This window comes from Phasianus colchicus, chromosome Z (genome assembly GCF_987193195.1).
Source record: "Phasianus colchicus chromosome Z, bPhaCol1.hap1.1, whole genome shotgun sequence".
NCBI classification, from domain to species: domain Eukaryota; kingdom Metazoa; phylum Chordata; class Aves; order Galliformes; family Phasianidae; genus Phasianus; species Phasianus colchicus.
In genome coordinates, this window is record NC_143476.1 from 28,381,994 (window position 1) to 28,398,532 (window position 16,539).

The window sequence follows — 16,539 nt, forward strand, 5'->3', positions numbered from 1 at the left end:
AATTTTTTTTTACATCATTTTCGTACTCAAGTTGTTTACAACTTCACAAAAATAATTTCCTGATTAGGCAGACATGCAAAATGTACAGCTAGTTTAATGCAGAATTGCCAAGAGACAACATGACTGAATTCTGCAGCACCCCAAGGGGGGGAAACAGAGGAAAGTGCTGTGCTGTTATCCCTAGAAGCTGATGACAGGACAAACAGGAATAGCACAGTGCTGTGCCAGGGCAGGTCAGACTGCATAGGAAAAATTTCTTTACTATAAGGGTGATCAAACAGTGCAACAGTCTTCCTTGAGAGGTGATGGATGCCCTATGCTTATCAGTGTTCAAGAAGTCTTTGGCTAATACCCTGAATACCATGCTCTAACTTTTGATTAGCCTTGAAGTGGTCGGGCAGTTGCACAAGATCATTTCTGAAGATTCCTTCCAACTGAATTGTTAAGATATATCTCTACACTTTTATGTATATTTGGATTGTTTCTTGTTTCTTGCTGATTGGGCTGAGAAATATAGGATTCTTTCTCAAATGAATACACAGATGAAATTAATTAGAACAGTAAACTGTGGTATACGGAACACCAGTATTAGCTGGTTTTCCCCTTGTTTCCTTGTTTGTACCCACATAGTTCAATAAGAAGTAGTATACTGATGTGCTTTCTTTGGAAAACCCAGAGTGGTGGTGAAAGGAGCTAAATCCGTATGGCAGCTGGTCATGAGAAGGGTCACTAATGATGTTAGTCCTGTTTAAAATATTTATTGATGATCTGGACAAGAGGATTGGTTGTACCCTCAGTAAGTTTGCAAATGGCATCAAGTTGAGAGGATACACTTATCTGCTTGAGAGTAGGAAGGCTACACAGTGGGATCTGAATAGGCTGGATTGATGGGCTGAGACTAGTTTTGTGAGGCTGAACATGACAAAGTGTCAAATCTTGAACTTTGTTCACAACAACCCCATGAACTGTACAGGTTCGGGGCAGAGTAGCTGGAAAGCTATGTGGTGAACAAGAATGTAGGGGTGTTAATTGACAGCTAGCTAACATGAACCAGCAGTGTGACCAAGAAGGTCAGTGACATCTCCCTTTCATCAAAAATAGTGTAGCCAGCAGTAACAAGGAAGTGATTGTACCCCTGTTCTTGGCACTGGTAGGGCTGCACCGTGAAAGCTCTGTTCATTTTTTGGCCTCTCACTACAAGAAAGATATGAAGGGTCTGGAACACAAGTCTTATAAGGAGTGGCTGAGGAATCTGGGGTTGTTTAGTCTGAAGAAGAGGAAGTTCAAATGGAGACCTGATTATTCTCTGCAACTCCCTGAAAGTAAGTTGTAGTGGAGTGGAGGGTGTTCTCCTCTCCCAGATAGGTAGGAATAGGACAAGAGAAAACAGTAGAATCATAGAATGGCTAGAGTTGGAAGGAACCTTGAGGGTCATCAAGTTCTAACCCTCCTGCCACAGGCAGGGTGGTCAGATCAAGTACTAGATCAGATTGCCTAGGGCTACATTCAACTTGCCCTCCAACACCTCCTGAGATGGGGCATCCACCACCCCTCTGGACAATCTGTTCCAGCACCTCACGGCTCTCTCAATAAAAAACTTCCCCCTGACATCTAATTTAAACCTCCCCTCTTCTAGTTTAAAAGCATTTCCCCTTGTCCTGTTGCTGTCTACCCTTGTAAAAAGTTGGTTTCTCTCTGTTTATAAACTCACTTTAAATATTGGAATGCTGCAATGAGGGCTCCCTGCACCCTTCTCTTTTCCAAGCTGAACAAGCCCAGTTCCTCCAGCCTGTCTTCAGAGGAGAGGAGAGGTGTTCCAGCCCTTTGATCATCTTTGTGACTCTGGACTCTCTCCAAAATCTCCACATCTTTCCTTTGTTGGGGATACCATACTTGGAAGCAGTGTGATGGGACCTCACAAGGGCAGAGTAGAGGAGGACAGTCACCTCCTTCGCCTGCTGACTACTCCACTTCTGGTGGAACCCAGGATATCATTGGCCTTCTGGCCTGGAAACACGCACTGCTTGTTCATGTTAACTTTTTCGTCAACAAGGACTCCTAAGTCCTTCTCAGTGGGGCTACTTTCAAGGAGTTCTTGTCCAAGTATACCTGGGATTACCTCGACCCAGGTGCAAAACCTTGCACTTTGCTTCATTTAACTTCATTGGGTTCGGAAGGGCCCACCTTTCAAGTCTACTAAGGTCCTTCTGGATGACATCCCTTCCTTCTTCTTAATCAGCTGCATCACTCAGCTTCGTGTCATTAGCAGTTTGTTCAGGGTGCACTCAATCCCATCATCTATGTCACTGATAAAAACGTTGTCATGGTTTGGCCTGGTTTCCATGACAAGGAAACCACTAAATAGTTCACCTTTCAAATCCATATCTCTCCATTTTAGAGATAAGGATGTAGTGGGGGACCATGTCAAAGGCCTCGCAGAAGTCTAGGTAGATGACATCAGTCGCCTTCCCTTTGTCCACCAGTGTTGTTACTCCATCACACAAGGCCAACAGATTGGTCAGTCATGACCTTCCCATGGTGAAGCCATGCTGGCTGTCTCGGATCATCTGCTTATCCCTCATGTTCCTTAGCATGTCGTCTAGGAGCATCTGTTCCCTGATCTTCCCAGGCAGAGAATGAGGCTCATTGGCCTGTCATTCCCGAGGTCCTCCTTCTACCCTTTCTTGTAAATGAGAGTGATGTTTTCCTTTTTCCAGTCCCTGGGGCCTTCATGTGATAGGCATGACATTTCAGATATGATGGAGAGCAGCTAGCAACCACATCAGCCACCTCCCATAGGATCCTGGGATGCATGTTGATGGAGAGCAGCTAGCAACCACATCAGCCACCTCCCTGGGATGCATGATGTCTAGCTCTACGTGCTGTTACAAATTCAATTTCATGAGACTTGTTCAGCCCTCACAGCAGGGGAGTAGTGGACTTCAGTTGCACTAGGGAGGTTCAGTTTGGCCATTCGGAAGAATTTCTGCTCAGTTAGAGTGGTGAGCTGTCGGAACAGGCTGCCAGTCATGAGTGAGGTGGTTGATGTCTCCGTCCCTGGAAGTGTTCAAGAAATATCTAGATGTAGCACTGTCGAACATAGTTTAGTGGGCATGATGAAGATGGGTTGGGGTTGGACTAAATGATCTTAGAGATTTTTCCAGCCTTAATGATTTTGTGATTCTATAAAACATGCATGCTACATAATTGACTACCTGAGATCATCAGTCATAATTTCATAGGAAAATGCTTTTTGGACATAATCATTGAAATGAACAACTATCAGTATCCTTCATTAGTGCCCTCTTTTTATGAAAGTACATATACTTTTTATGAAAGCCCTCTTTTTATGAAGTAGTACAGCCTGTGAGGTTTCTTTCACATTCTTTGCTACCAATATTTCTTCTTTTTAGAACTGTTTTAAAAATAAAGTTGAAGAAGCATTCGGGTTAACCTTTCCAAGTTTGATTTTATGAAGATCTTTTAATAATATATTTCATTATTAGACTAAATGATTTCAGGTGTTTTATATGAGAATGTAAGTGCAGAGTTTTTCCTTGTCACATATGAAACCATCTTTCTTATATCTTGGTCAAAAGTTCTATACTAGCATTTGCATTACCTAGAGTTTTTTGTAGTTTGCTCCCTCTGAGTTTTCCTGCCAGCAGAACACAGGACTAGGTTCGACATTCTCAATCATGTGGAATGGAAAACGAAAACAGTTTATTGAGAAACACAGAGGAAAGAGAATAGAAAAAGGTTCATCAATGTCCAAGATGTTTTCTTAACCTTCAGCTTGATATCCCAGAAGAGACAGTGCCTTCAGGGCAAGTTTTTCTCTCCTTAAGGGGAAGTTTCTTTCAGAGTACCAGGTATCCTAATCATGTACTAGAAAAGCACAAAGAAAGGTAGCCATTTCTCTTAGAAGTTAGCTCCTGGCTTTTGTCAGTTACTTAAAACAACTGAGAATCAGGGCTTTTCTTTATTAGGATGCACTGAGTTAATGACCTCTTCACAATCTATTTGGTAGTAAAAAGATCAAGAATTTAATACTGAAACTTTGTCTTTTTTTTTTTTTTTTTTTTTTTTCATTTGATTCTAAGGGTGTCAACCGTAATTTGTGTCAAGAAAAGAAAAAAGTGCTGCTAATGGTCAGATTCATGGCTCTTTTCACCAGAATTTATGTAGATCCAATTTATTTTGACCCACTGCTGTTCTGGAGCATGGTGGCAAAATGGTTAAGGCATCTTGCTATGGGAAGAAGGTTTTAATTTGAGCTCTGCTCTGGATTTACATAAAATTAAGCCTTCAGTCCATCTGTGAATATTTATCTGGTCATTTCTGCTGTGGAATCAAAGGTGATAAAATGAGATGCTTGACACATCACTGACTTTTTTGTCTGTGACTACAAAAGCTGGTATGCTTTAGCCATGTTAATCTGATACATCAGTTGGATTTAGCATAGTTTTTTAAAATTTCAAAAGTGCATAGCACCAAGTCTCCACCTAATCTGCAGTGTCTTTCATTAGCAGTCATAATAATCAGAATTACTAATGGTCTTTCTTCCAGGTGCCTTTTTGTAACTCACTGCTAATATGAAAATTGGACATAATAATCCTAAATTTTAGTTCTTTAATTGGAATGTGTTTATGAGCCTCGTTTGCATTTGTTCTAGTAGTACTCTTGTGTTTTATTGAGTTTACTTTATTTTTTTGCAACCTCCTTGCCTTCTTGGTTTTCACCTCAGTTTGGGTAAAGAGGTATTGCTTTCTGCTGATGCTTAATTGCTTCTATTACAAGGTGCTTGACTGAAACCTCTGCTTCATAATGATGTGTATAGATGTATATGTATATATAGTTTTAGAAAACTTAAAATTTTCTTAGGATGGATTATATAATTAGACAGATGATGAAGCTAGATAATTAAGTTGATCTAAAACATGAGATGCTTTCCGTAAAAAAAGAAAAGAAAAGAAAAGAAAAGAAAAGAAAAGAAAAGAAAAGAAAAGAAAAGAAAAGAAAAGAAAAGAAAAGAAAAGAAAAGAAAAGAAAAGAAAAGAAAAGAAAAGAAAAGAAAAGAAAAGAAAAGAAAAGAAAAGAAAAGAAAGAAAAAGGAAAGGAAAAAAAAAAGAAAAACCAACAGGTGTCAGCAAAGACCATGTAACAAAACATTGGGTCAAATCACAACCATATATGCTACATTTTATGACAAATCCCTGTTATTTTTCATTTAATTCTCTCAAAAGATCTTGAGATCCTATTTGTGATCAGTCAAATTAGATTCCAGAATATCACACCCATGCATTAAGACTGAATTGAATTGCTTTCGGTAGAAAACTCAAGAAATCCCTTAGAGGTAATGTCAATTCCATCTTAATGAATTGTTCTCCCACACTATAATCCAAGTGAGATCTTTTGTGGATTTGTAAAATGGCATTGATTTTTTTTTAATTTATTTTATTTTTCTTTAGCTTGCAGTGAACAGAGCCTTTAAAAGTCCATTCAGCTCTTAGGATTTTTTGTTCTGACACAGTGATAGTGGATTATTTTGTTGTTGTTGTTGTTGTTTGTTTACCCCAGTTCCTGGGTACGTCTGTGTCCAAGAGCAGTATGTCAAAATTTTCGTTTGCATCTCTCATTGTTACTTATTGGCAGGTTTGTCACTTGAGGGTCAAAATAAAGCTCATTCAGCCAAGGCTATGGCAGCCACAGTAGCAAGCCTCAGGTCAGTGCCACCACTTGAGATTTGCCGCAGGGCAGTCAGTTGGAATTCATTTTGCTTTTTTTTTTCAACTAAGCCTTGCTGCTGTTATACTGTAAAAAGGAAGAAGTTGTGAGTTGACTACTGTATGTTATAAGCATTGTTTTTCTTCTGCTGCTCATTTTCTCTTTTTGCCATTAAGGTGCTTATTATTATTCAGGAGATAAATCTGATAATATAAGAAGGAACATTGCGTGTATCAGCAGTGGATCATTTGGTCATCATATTGCTTCTAGTGGTTTTTACTTGTTTATTTCTTTGATCAGTTAAAAAACACTCAGCCTGTGATTACAGCCTTGGAATTCCTAGAAAATTCCTAGTTATACTTAGGGACCTGTCTCAGAGATTGTATTTAAATCATTTGAAAATAATATTCCTTCTGTACATGAGAAGGATCCATTTTTTAAAAAAAGTTATATTCAGCAAGGCTATAAGTCAAGAAGGCTGCTGGGGAGCTTCTCTTGCTATACTGTGCATTGTCGAGTCAAACAGATTTGTGAGGTCTGCTCCAAAAGTAATGCCTCATATTGTATTATGTTGGCCCATGATGTTAGAGACAGATGTTGGTGTTATGGAAGGAGAGATGGAACCTCCTGAACAGTGTTCCATTGCATGTTGTTGCCATGCAACAGATAGCTGCAGAGGGGCAGTCTGACAGAATGGCATCTGACATGGAAGTACAGATGAAGCAAAAGCGTGTCACTGAATTCCTCTAAGTGGAAAAAATGGCAACCACTGATACTGCTGCTCAGTTTGTGGAGACCAAAATCAGTGGGTGTGAGCACAGTGAACTGGTAGGTGGTGTGTTTCAGCAGTGGCAACAGCAACAGAGGGCACCTCCAATGGTACGGATTGTTACAAGCACAGCAGGCAGGCACTTTTTCATTGCTGGTGGAAACATAGCTATGTGATGACTATATTGAAATACAGTATTTTGCAGCTGAGAATTTTCTCTATTATGTGTTATTTTAGTAGCAGATGTGCTCAACCTTGAGTTAAAGTACTGCTGGTTCATAAGGTTAATAGAAGAATAATAAATACGATGGGAAGATGTTGAGATTTGCTTATGGTAGGCCTTACGAAAATAGAGGAAATTGGGCAAGAAGGAAAATACCACAACATCTGTGCTTTTTGTCTATAATCTACTTAGTTTTAGAGTTACGATCTATATCATTCTGAAAATTCTAGCAGATATTTTAAAGCTTTAAGTAAAATTATCAGCTGGATGAGAATGCAGGCATAACAAAACAAGTCATTGAGTTGTGATCTATTATCTGTATACCTGGCTATCAGTGTTATGAAAAGGTTAATCAGTGGATCACATACAGCTCTGCTTTTACTTCTATATGTCAAGTTTATTCTTGTATGTTTGATGTGGTTTAGAATACTTCTTTCAATTTCTTACTGAATTAGAATTCAGGGTATATTACCTTGATTTTTTTGGAGATACCTTCTTGCCTTGAGGGCATGATTTCAGTTGTCGTCTTTTCCAGACTTCTTCTATTTAAAGATCTTCAGTGCTTTCTGACTGTCCAGGTAATCAAATTTAATTGCTCCATAATTAAGATTATTTTGGTTGTGAAGCCATATGGAAGAGTTGAGTTAAATCTGTCTATCTTGGGTTATTTTTTATCTTCATATGTTATTTCTAACATTTCGTAACTATTAGTGTTCAAATTTGTATTGTTGAACTTTTTTATTTTTTTATATTGTTGGCTTAATTTTTTTTCAGATGTAATAAATATTACTGTTCATAATATAAATCTGTATAAGACTTTTGACGTTCATCGATGTCTCTAGTTATTGGAAAAATACTTCTGGAGGTATTGTCACTGTATAGATAATATGGAAGTCAGAAGGTTTATTGTTTTGTACTCTTCAGAAGGGTAACTGAGCATTCAGGTTTGATTCCTGTCCTGAACCATATGTATTACTGCTTTAAATGCAGTCCATAATCCATAGTAGGCTGAAAATCCTTAGGCTTACACAAGGAGAGACTCTGAAAGAAAAGTTGATGGATAAGCCGTTCACCTCCTTCCCAGGAGGACCACTTTGTGCTGGGAAGAAGGATTCCCCTAGTTCACCAATTCAACCTTTCTGTGGAGTGGAAGTGGGAGGCTAACCATCTTTTTGTTGTTGGGAAGGATTTCTCCCATGTTATCAGAACAGGGGGCAAGAGGTATGGATATGGATGTACTTTGCTTTTGCTTTTTTCCCCAGTTCTCAAGGCAGGCAGTGAGAAGACCTTAAAACCTTAAAAGCGTTCAGTTCAGATATTTATCTAATTTAGAATGTGTTTTTCTGTTAGACTGCACTCAGAATTAAATGAAGAGTAAAGACAACTTAAAATCAGGTTCCCAGTGTTTCCTACAAGAAGTAGAGAATGGACATTTTTTTTCCTACTGTCTACTGTCTCCTCCAGGCCACTGATTTCACACATTATGGGCAAGCCTTAATCTTGGCTTTTTCTTGTCTCATCTCAGACACTTCGTGCTTCCTGCTCACCAGCAGCCTTGTTACCTTGAATTACAATGTAGCATACTGCTTGTTGGCAGAAGTCATGAGTTGGAAGAACATAAGTATCAAGAAATCCTTTTTGTTATCTTCCATCCTTCCAACTGTCAGGTTGACAGCAAGTATATCAGCCATTGCTAAAATAAATCCCTGAACTTACTGAACTCCTGCTGCCAAAAAAAAAAAAAAAAAAAAGAACCCTCTTCTGGTCTTAAATACACTACAGCAGTTTACAGTTTTTTCTTCAAATTGTTCTTGGCCTTGGAGGCCATCCAGGTGCTGAGTTGTCTGAGTCTTACCATATCCATTAGCGACTTCAACCTTTTTTCTTCATGCCTTCTCTTATTGATGTCATTCATTAGATTACATCTTTGCTTTAAAAGAGCGCTCTACTGATTTTACCATTCAATTTTTAAGTCTGATATCACTGTTTATTATATTAGAGTAGTGCATAAAGAGACAGTTAGGATCAGAGCCCCATTGAGTCTGGCTCTGGAAAAAATCAGTAAAGGTTTGCATCTGCCCTGAAGACATCACAGTCAGAATGGATAAGAGAGAATAGAAGATACAGATATGTAACATAGCTTCAAAAAGAGAGAATTACAAGTAAAGTCTAAAATATATTTTCTTCATAGCGATTTTTTTTCACTTTCAAGGTTTCTTCTGGTATTTCTGATGGTTCATAGATGCTTGGATTGAGAGTGAAAAATAAAATTTCTATCTTTGAGGCCATATTATCATTATATTCATTTTAATGTCTGTACAGCATCAGTATCTGAGACTGCAGAAACTTAACTGCTTTACTTGCTGGCATTACACTGAAGTTGATTTCGGTGAACCATAAAAAGTTTGGCCCTGAAGGTAAAATTACACTGTATGCATGTTCCTAACATACTGCTTTGGGGATAAACATGTCTTAAATCAACTCATTGCTCACAGCTAAATTCCTTCCCCAAATGCAGTTTCCATGTAGATAGTAATGTTCAGTAAGACTGATTTTCTTTAAAACCATAAACTTTTTTATCATAATTCTATCAATAAACATATCTGAGCAGGGAAGGAAAAAATTCACAGAATCCTAGTAAAGATTTAGTTTTTTGTGTAGTAGAGGATTAGTGAAGGCAGGCGACAGGTACAACTTTTTTAATTAGCTTTCATCAGTACCTCTAATTTGTTCAAATATGTTCCAAATGTTTGCATATTATGTTTGCTCACATGTACATAATGAAATCTGTTGAACTTCATTGAAACTTTATTTGGTAGTTCTACATTTGGAAAATTAAAATTGAAGTTTATGATACCCTGGCTCCTACTTGCTCAGTTCACAGTGTGTTGTTGAGATGCCATCACTTGAGAGCTTTTGTTACAGCAGAATTTCTGTTGTGGCTTAATATGCTGTGGGTTCAGATGGCAGTAATTGTGGCCTTGAGCAATTGGACTAAAGAATACCAGGTGGGTTTGTATCCAGATATTCTTAGATTAATAATTCCAGTCTTAGATCTTGTCCTGTCTGGAATTTACATAGTTCCTCAAGCTTTAAAATGAAGGCAAGCACCATTTGAAGCTCTTAATGAGCAGGTTTTTTTCTTCTTTAATTTGTTCCCCCCTTTTTTTTTAAGCTTCAGCAGCCAGTGAAATCGAGGCAGTTACTTCCCATCCATTTTTACAACCCCATGTGGACAAAGCACTTCAGTTTGTTCCTCAACTTAATTTGCAAATTAGTAATAGTTTAAAAGTTTTTCCATCCACATCTCCATTTTCATACAATATATAAGGATGAAAAAAATGTCCCTAGATAGGAGATAAACTTTTGAAGTCTGAACAATTTGGCTAAGTTTGAGGCAGCATTTATTTGGTTGTGACCAGGCTGTGTTGGTTTTTTGTTGTTGTTGTTGATGCTCTTTGAAATAATTCCTTTTGTTTCAAGTCTAAAATTTCAATTTTATTTCTACATGGAGACAAGAGACTTAAACTCCCCCATACTGGGAAATCAGTCAGGGTTTTTTTTCTATTTGGAACACCTTTGACCCATCCCTCCCCAGTTCAATGAATAGAAATGGCAAGGCAACTTGTGCTGAGGGTGACTAAAGATCTGCTCTCCATGTAGCTCATGAAGTGAACCTGCAGGGGACAGGGTTTCAGGAGTCCTGCTTAAGGAAAAAAATGCTTTTAAAGTATTTCTTTGCAAAAGAGATCCTTTCTTGTACCCCTGAGTATATATTAATTGGTTATAATCCTTAGTTTTCAGGCACATAATTATTCACACAGCAGCAGGTGATGGATTCACAGGTACAGTTACAACTTCTTTGTACTGGCAAGCGGTCTTTACTGAGAGCCAGAGAGGACCTTTTTGTATAAAGCTCTATGTTCTATAATTAGTTGTGCAGTAAAGAATTCAGATATGTGGCAAAACATGTGCAAGTTCTCAGAAGTTTAACCAACTAGCCTTCAAGTTATCTTCCTGGACATGTAATTACTGTAGGTAATTTAACTTTTGTTTGCTTTCTCTTTTGGTCTATTTTTTCTTGCAGATTATTACTAAACATGTTTATGGACTACTGGAAAAGGAATGCCACTTGAAAAAAATAACTCTCCCAGTAAGTAGAACTATTTTTCAAATATATTTTTCACTTGGATCTGTGAAATGTAGAGATAGTTTTCAGATAGACAGGGGCTCTGTGCAAAGTGTGGTCTCAGAGCACTGATTTCACATGCAGTATGTGTGCACATCTGGAGAAGTGGTTTTGCCTGACTATTAATGTGCCTGATTTTTCCAGCTGAGCCTTCCTCACCTTGCCAGATACCAGATTATTCAGAATGTCCTAATTTTGGTAGAGGAACAGTAAGTTTTTTGAAATGTTGTTTGTCAGTATTTTATAGATGGATTTCCAGAACTAAAGACAGGTGCCTCCAGCAGGCAAACAACCTCAAAGCAGAGTCTCATAAAACTACTCCATGTCTTTTTGTTAAAAAGCACGCAGCTTATAACATGTACGTGCTATAAAGCGCCATTGTTGTTTAGTAAAAATATACGATCACCCTTTAAAAGTGATAAAGCACTCCACAGACAGTGTGAAAGAGTGCATCTGTCTAGAAGTGTATACAGTAACATGATGTTCAGTGAGGAACCATCAGCGTAATTGCTCTGTGTAGATTTTCCATCGCTATTAGAATGGAAGATGAACAAGCTTGGACTAAGTTTCACCATACTGCCATCACGTCTGTCACACGTGTAGTACTTTCTTCTGCTCTGCTCTGAGCTTTTAATATCTAGGTTGGGAGAACTGTTCATTATTTACTCTTTTTCTTTGATTTATGTAGTAAGCACTGGTGTGCTGATGGAGTTAGTTGCAAGTACACTTAAACTATTTTCAAATGTATTGCTTCCAGCTTCTCCTAAGTGTTGTAGTTTTAGTGCATTTTGGAGTAAAGGACAAACTCTCTATGCAGTTTCATTTCGAGCAGTGTGGAAGATTTGTTACAAGGTATAAATAACATGGTTGTTAATTGTTGTTGTTTGTCAGAAGCTCTTTTCACATCAAATACGAATTATGAAGAAGGCTACAAAAATTAAGAAGGTGAAAAATCAAAGTTGTCTAAATACTATGTTTACGTCACCCAGAAGATTTCAAAGTAACATCACAAACAGGCATAGTTTAAATTGGTGAAGGAGGCTGATAGAAACAGTAAGATGGCTTGTGGCAGGATTAAGATGCATTACGTGAGGAAGATAGAGAAGAATGTTATAGCTGCTGTTAAGTTTCATATCACAGTAGGATCACTGAAAAATGAATTTGAGGAGTTGTAGTTGTAATGGCTATTAATAACATAATTCATGAATTTGATAGATGAGCTGCATGCATATTGAATCGTCAGCTCAAATGAGAAAAACAAAAATGATTTTTCTCAATACAGTTTGTCCAGAAACTTCCACGCTAGATGGTTGGTTATTTTTTTGGAAACAGGATGTACTTCTGAGGAACTGTCTTAAGTTGGCATATCAGTGGCAGATATCTTAGAACAAATTGATTTACTGTACAGTAATCATCTTCCTGGATGAGACGGTTTTTAAGCCTACGGTTTTGTAAGAAATCAAATATGAAGCTGCATACAACTAGAATGTAACTTACTGCTTAAATCAGCTTCTCTCAAAAGAGGCATGGAAAAGGGTGAATATGATGGCCTTTGAAAGGGCTCCAGGAGAGATTCCTAGAGCTGTGTATAAGAAAAAATAACATTTTGGGATAAAAGTCAGCACCATTTTTGCTTTAAAAGACCTGCTAGAATTCATCAAAGACCTCAGAGATCACATGAAAAAAAAAATCTTGTCAATAGAAGTGTACATGGATTTTCAGCAAGCTGCCAACAAGATTACAGAATGCTTTTAAAGAAAACAATTTCTGACTTTCTGTGTTATGCTTGGTCACACCTTCCCACCTCTTACAGGGAGGATGTGACACACACAAGGTGGGAGTCCCCTTAGGAGTTAATAATTGGCTAATGGGAAAAAATATATATATTTGTACTTTACAGATGAAAGTAGTTGTAACCAATGTGATGTTAGTAAGCTTTGCACTGACATACTAATAAATAAAAAGAAAGAAGGAATTAATAGAACATAAGTAAAGTAGCTGATTTTTCTAAAATGATAATGAATACTTAAATCTAAAGCTGGTTTGGATGATTTTGAGTATTATTTAATGGTAGTGGATGATTAGATGATGAAATGACATGAGATTCAATTCTGGTAAATGTGAAATTGTGGTGAAAAGAAATCACTCTGTAAACACACTGGTGGCCTCTAAATGAGCTATAACTACTCAGGAAAGATCTTGGAGTGATTGTGAATAGCTCTCTGAGAACATCAGTTAGTGCTCAATGGTAGTCAAAAACCCTCAAAGCAAATAGGATGTTAGGAATTATGAACTGTTGAGAACAAAACAGAAAAACATAGTCATTCCACTCATTATGTGGTACCCCATCTTGAACACTGCATGGAACCTGGACACAGTATTAAAAAGAATACGTAGAATTTAAAAAAAAAAAAAATACAGAAGAGGGTTGCAAGGATGATCACAGGCATGAAATGCTTTTCAGACAAAGAAAGATTAGACAGCTTGGAAAATAGAAGGAATATGACAAATCTATAAAATCATGAAAGGTGTAAAGAAGATGAATAGGGAATGTTTTTTTGCTTTTTTTCATAATAGAGAAGCTAAGGGGCATCAAGCTTAAATTATCAGGCAGGAGATCTCTACTGAAAGAGAGGAAGTACTTTTTTCATATAGATCCCAATTATATTGTGGAACTCATTGATGCAGAATACTGTTAAGGAGAAAGGTACAAATGCATTCAAAAAAAACCATTTGACAGTATTGAGGTGTGACAGCTATAGTGAATTCTTGTGGTCGCTTGTCCAGTAATAAAGCATGTCCCAGGAAGCTCAAAGTGAGAGTTTCTGTAAACATTCTGTTCTCATACTGTTTCACTAATCAACCTGCAAGTTATCAGAAAAAGGATACTGGGACCTTTGGTCTGAATAGTGTGAATGTTCTGGTCCTTTTATAAAAATTTCAGAGATAAATATGGAAATATTATTCCTGAACTTTGTCACAGAAAATCAGTAAGTTGGTGTACTGTCTTTTATTTTTCTGTGAGTCATAATGAGGCTGTGAACTGGAGTGCTTTTCCTTCCAAACTACTGAAGTGTACTGAAATTCTATGCTTCACTGACAGCATTTCATGTTCTCCTATTTTCCTTAATTTCCACCTCCTGAATGAAGTCCAACTTTGCTGTCTTTATTTTACTTTCTCAGATGGCATATTCAGTTTTGGAAACAGTTATTTGTAAATTTCCCTTCATATTAAAAAAAAAGGAACAGTTTGGGAATCTGGAAATATTGCCTGTCTTTTTATATCCCTAACATCTATGCCAAATATAAATCCAAACCTTTTTTGATCCAGAGAAGCTTAGATGTATTTTGTGTAGTGTTTCTGTAAAACACTGTAGATTTCTTCATGTTCAATATCTGCTCCTGGACTTGAAAATTTAAATGAAGAGACTCATATTCACGGAGAAACAGTTCAATTACTTCTTTTAAATTTCTCATTTTGTGCTCCATTGAAGGTTGTATTATTAATACAAAAAAGACTGAAGTTTTTTCCTTTTTTTTTTTTCCTTTTTTTTTTAATCCAGATGAAGCTTTTGCATTTCTCTGGTTTAAATAGCATAATCAGTGACTGATCTTTGCTGTTCTTCAGCTGTTGAGGACAAATAGAGGGTGCTTCTGAATTAAATGCATCTTTAACAGCTTCTGGGAATGTCTGAGATAGAAGTTTAAATAATTACTAACATGTTTTATTGACAACTGTACTGAAAGGACTCACTGCGGAGTCTTCTAACTTATCAATGCTTTGCTCTTTCACTTCAGTAGATAAAACTTCATTCAGTAGTTCTCTTGATCTACTAGAAAGTCAAGAATTATTTTTCTCTGAGAAACAACAATCTCTTATCTCCACTGCTTACTCTTACTTGCTGTTTTGTTCCCCAAGTCCAGTTAGTGCTTGATTGTAAAAATGCCACTAGTTTCAGGCGTGTTCATTTGTTTCTGATAATCACCTAATGCTAGTTTGCTGCTCATAGTATTGATCAGCAGTTTTCATTTTGTACTAAATGACTATACTGTACAACTGAAAAATTATAAATCATGCAATTTCATGAATACAATAATGTGCGTTAGCATGTTTGGGTAGAACTACATAACAGGGAACTTTTTTATCTTGCAACACAAATGAGCAGTTTTCTTCCTCCACCAGGTACTCATAATTCTCAGTCTGTAGAGTCTTTTGTTACATTTATTTTCCCGGTTATTTTCTCCACTCTCAGAGTACATCTGTTTCACCTGTTTGTACACTTGTCCTTATGATTTTTAATGTGTTTCTTAACTAACATAAGAAAAATGTTGAGCTTTTTTTTCCCTTTAGAACTCTAAACTTTAGCTGTCTTGAACAAAAAGATGCCCAATGGACAGCATTAAAGACCTCTAGATCTTCGTCTGCTAATGGCTAAGAACTGAAAATCAAGTTATATCATCAATGTCTTAGGATGAATGTTAGAATAAGATTAGTTTTCTAGCATATTTTGTTGTTACTCTAAGTATTGATAGCAGCTATGCAAAATAGTAACTATTCTACTATTGAAATATTCTATACACTGACACTAATACATCATGTGATAGCTTATCTGAGATTGAATACTTGAACGGAGCGTATAAACAGGAGGGGGAATGACTGTTTACAAGGGTGAATAGTGCCAGCCCTTGTCCTTGCCAGTCCTTGTCCTCATGGGGAACTTCAGCTTCCCTGACATATGCTGGGAATACAGCACAGCGCAGAAGAAGCAGTCTAGGAGGTTTCTGGAGTGTATGGAGGATAACTTTCTGATGCAGCTGGTGAGAGAGCCTATGAGAGGAGTTGCCCCGCTAGACCTGCAGTTCACAGAGAAGGTCTGGTGGGAGATGTCTTGGACAGAGACACCTTGAAATGGTAGAGTTCTCGATTGTTGGTGGAGCCAGGAGGGGAAACAGCAAAACTGCTACCTTGGACTTCCAGAGGACAGACTTTGAATTTCAGAAGACTAGTAGGGGGAATTCCCTGGGTTTCAGTCTTAGAGAGTAAAGGGGTCCAAGATGGCTGGTCACTCTTCAAGAAGGAAGTCTTACAGGCGCAGGAGCGGGCTGTCCCCCTGAGCCGCAAAATGAGCTGGCGGGGAAGAAGACAGGCGTGGATGAATAGGGAACTATTCTCGAGGCTCCGGGAGAAAAAGAGAATCTATCTCCTGTGGAAGAAGGGATGAGCGACTCAGAAAGAGAACAGAGAAGTTGTTAAGATGTGTAGAGAGAAAATCAGAAAGGCAAAAGCCCAGCTTGAACTTAGCCTGGCCGCTGGGGTAAAAAGGAAAAGAAAAATAAATTTGAGAAAAGTAAAAATTGAACATAATTTTAAGTTCTAAATTATCAGCAAAATATGGATTTGTTTGACATTCCTAGCTGCAAATCTTCAGAAGACTGTTATTGCATGGGAATAACAATGTTGAATCAAGTTGTAAAATTAGACTAATCGAATCTGAGCATTTCACTGAACTCATTCAATTTGTCTTTAAACAAAAGATCAGAAATAAGTGTGTGTGAATAGCTACAGAAGAGAGAGTGGCTGATAAAAATAAATTATTTTAAATGTACTCAGTTTGTCTAGCACTAAGTGGC

The 16,539-nt window shown here is 37.5% G+C and overlaps 1 protein-coding gene across 5 annotated transcripts in view; it reads left to right on the plus strand.

The window, feature by feature from the left end:
* Nucleotides 1-16,539, plus strand: part of ARB2A (ARB2 cotranscriptional regulator A) — a 259,865-nt gene that overhangs the window by 44,342 nt on the left and 198,984 nt on the right. For all 5 annotated transcript variants that reach the window (XM_031605280.2, XM_090131936.1, XM_090131935.1 and 2 more), the window contains one exon: nucleotides 10,807-10,872. In XM_031605280.2, coding sequence (XP_031461140.1) covers nucleotides 10,807-10,872 — 66 coding nt within the window. The remainder of the gene's footprint in view (nucleotides 1-10,806; nucleotides 10,873-16,539) is intronic.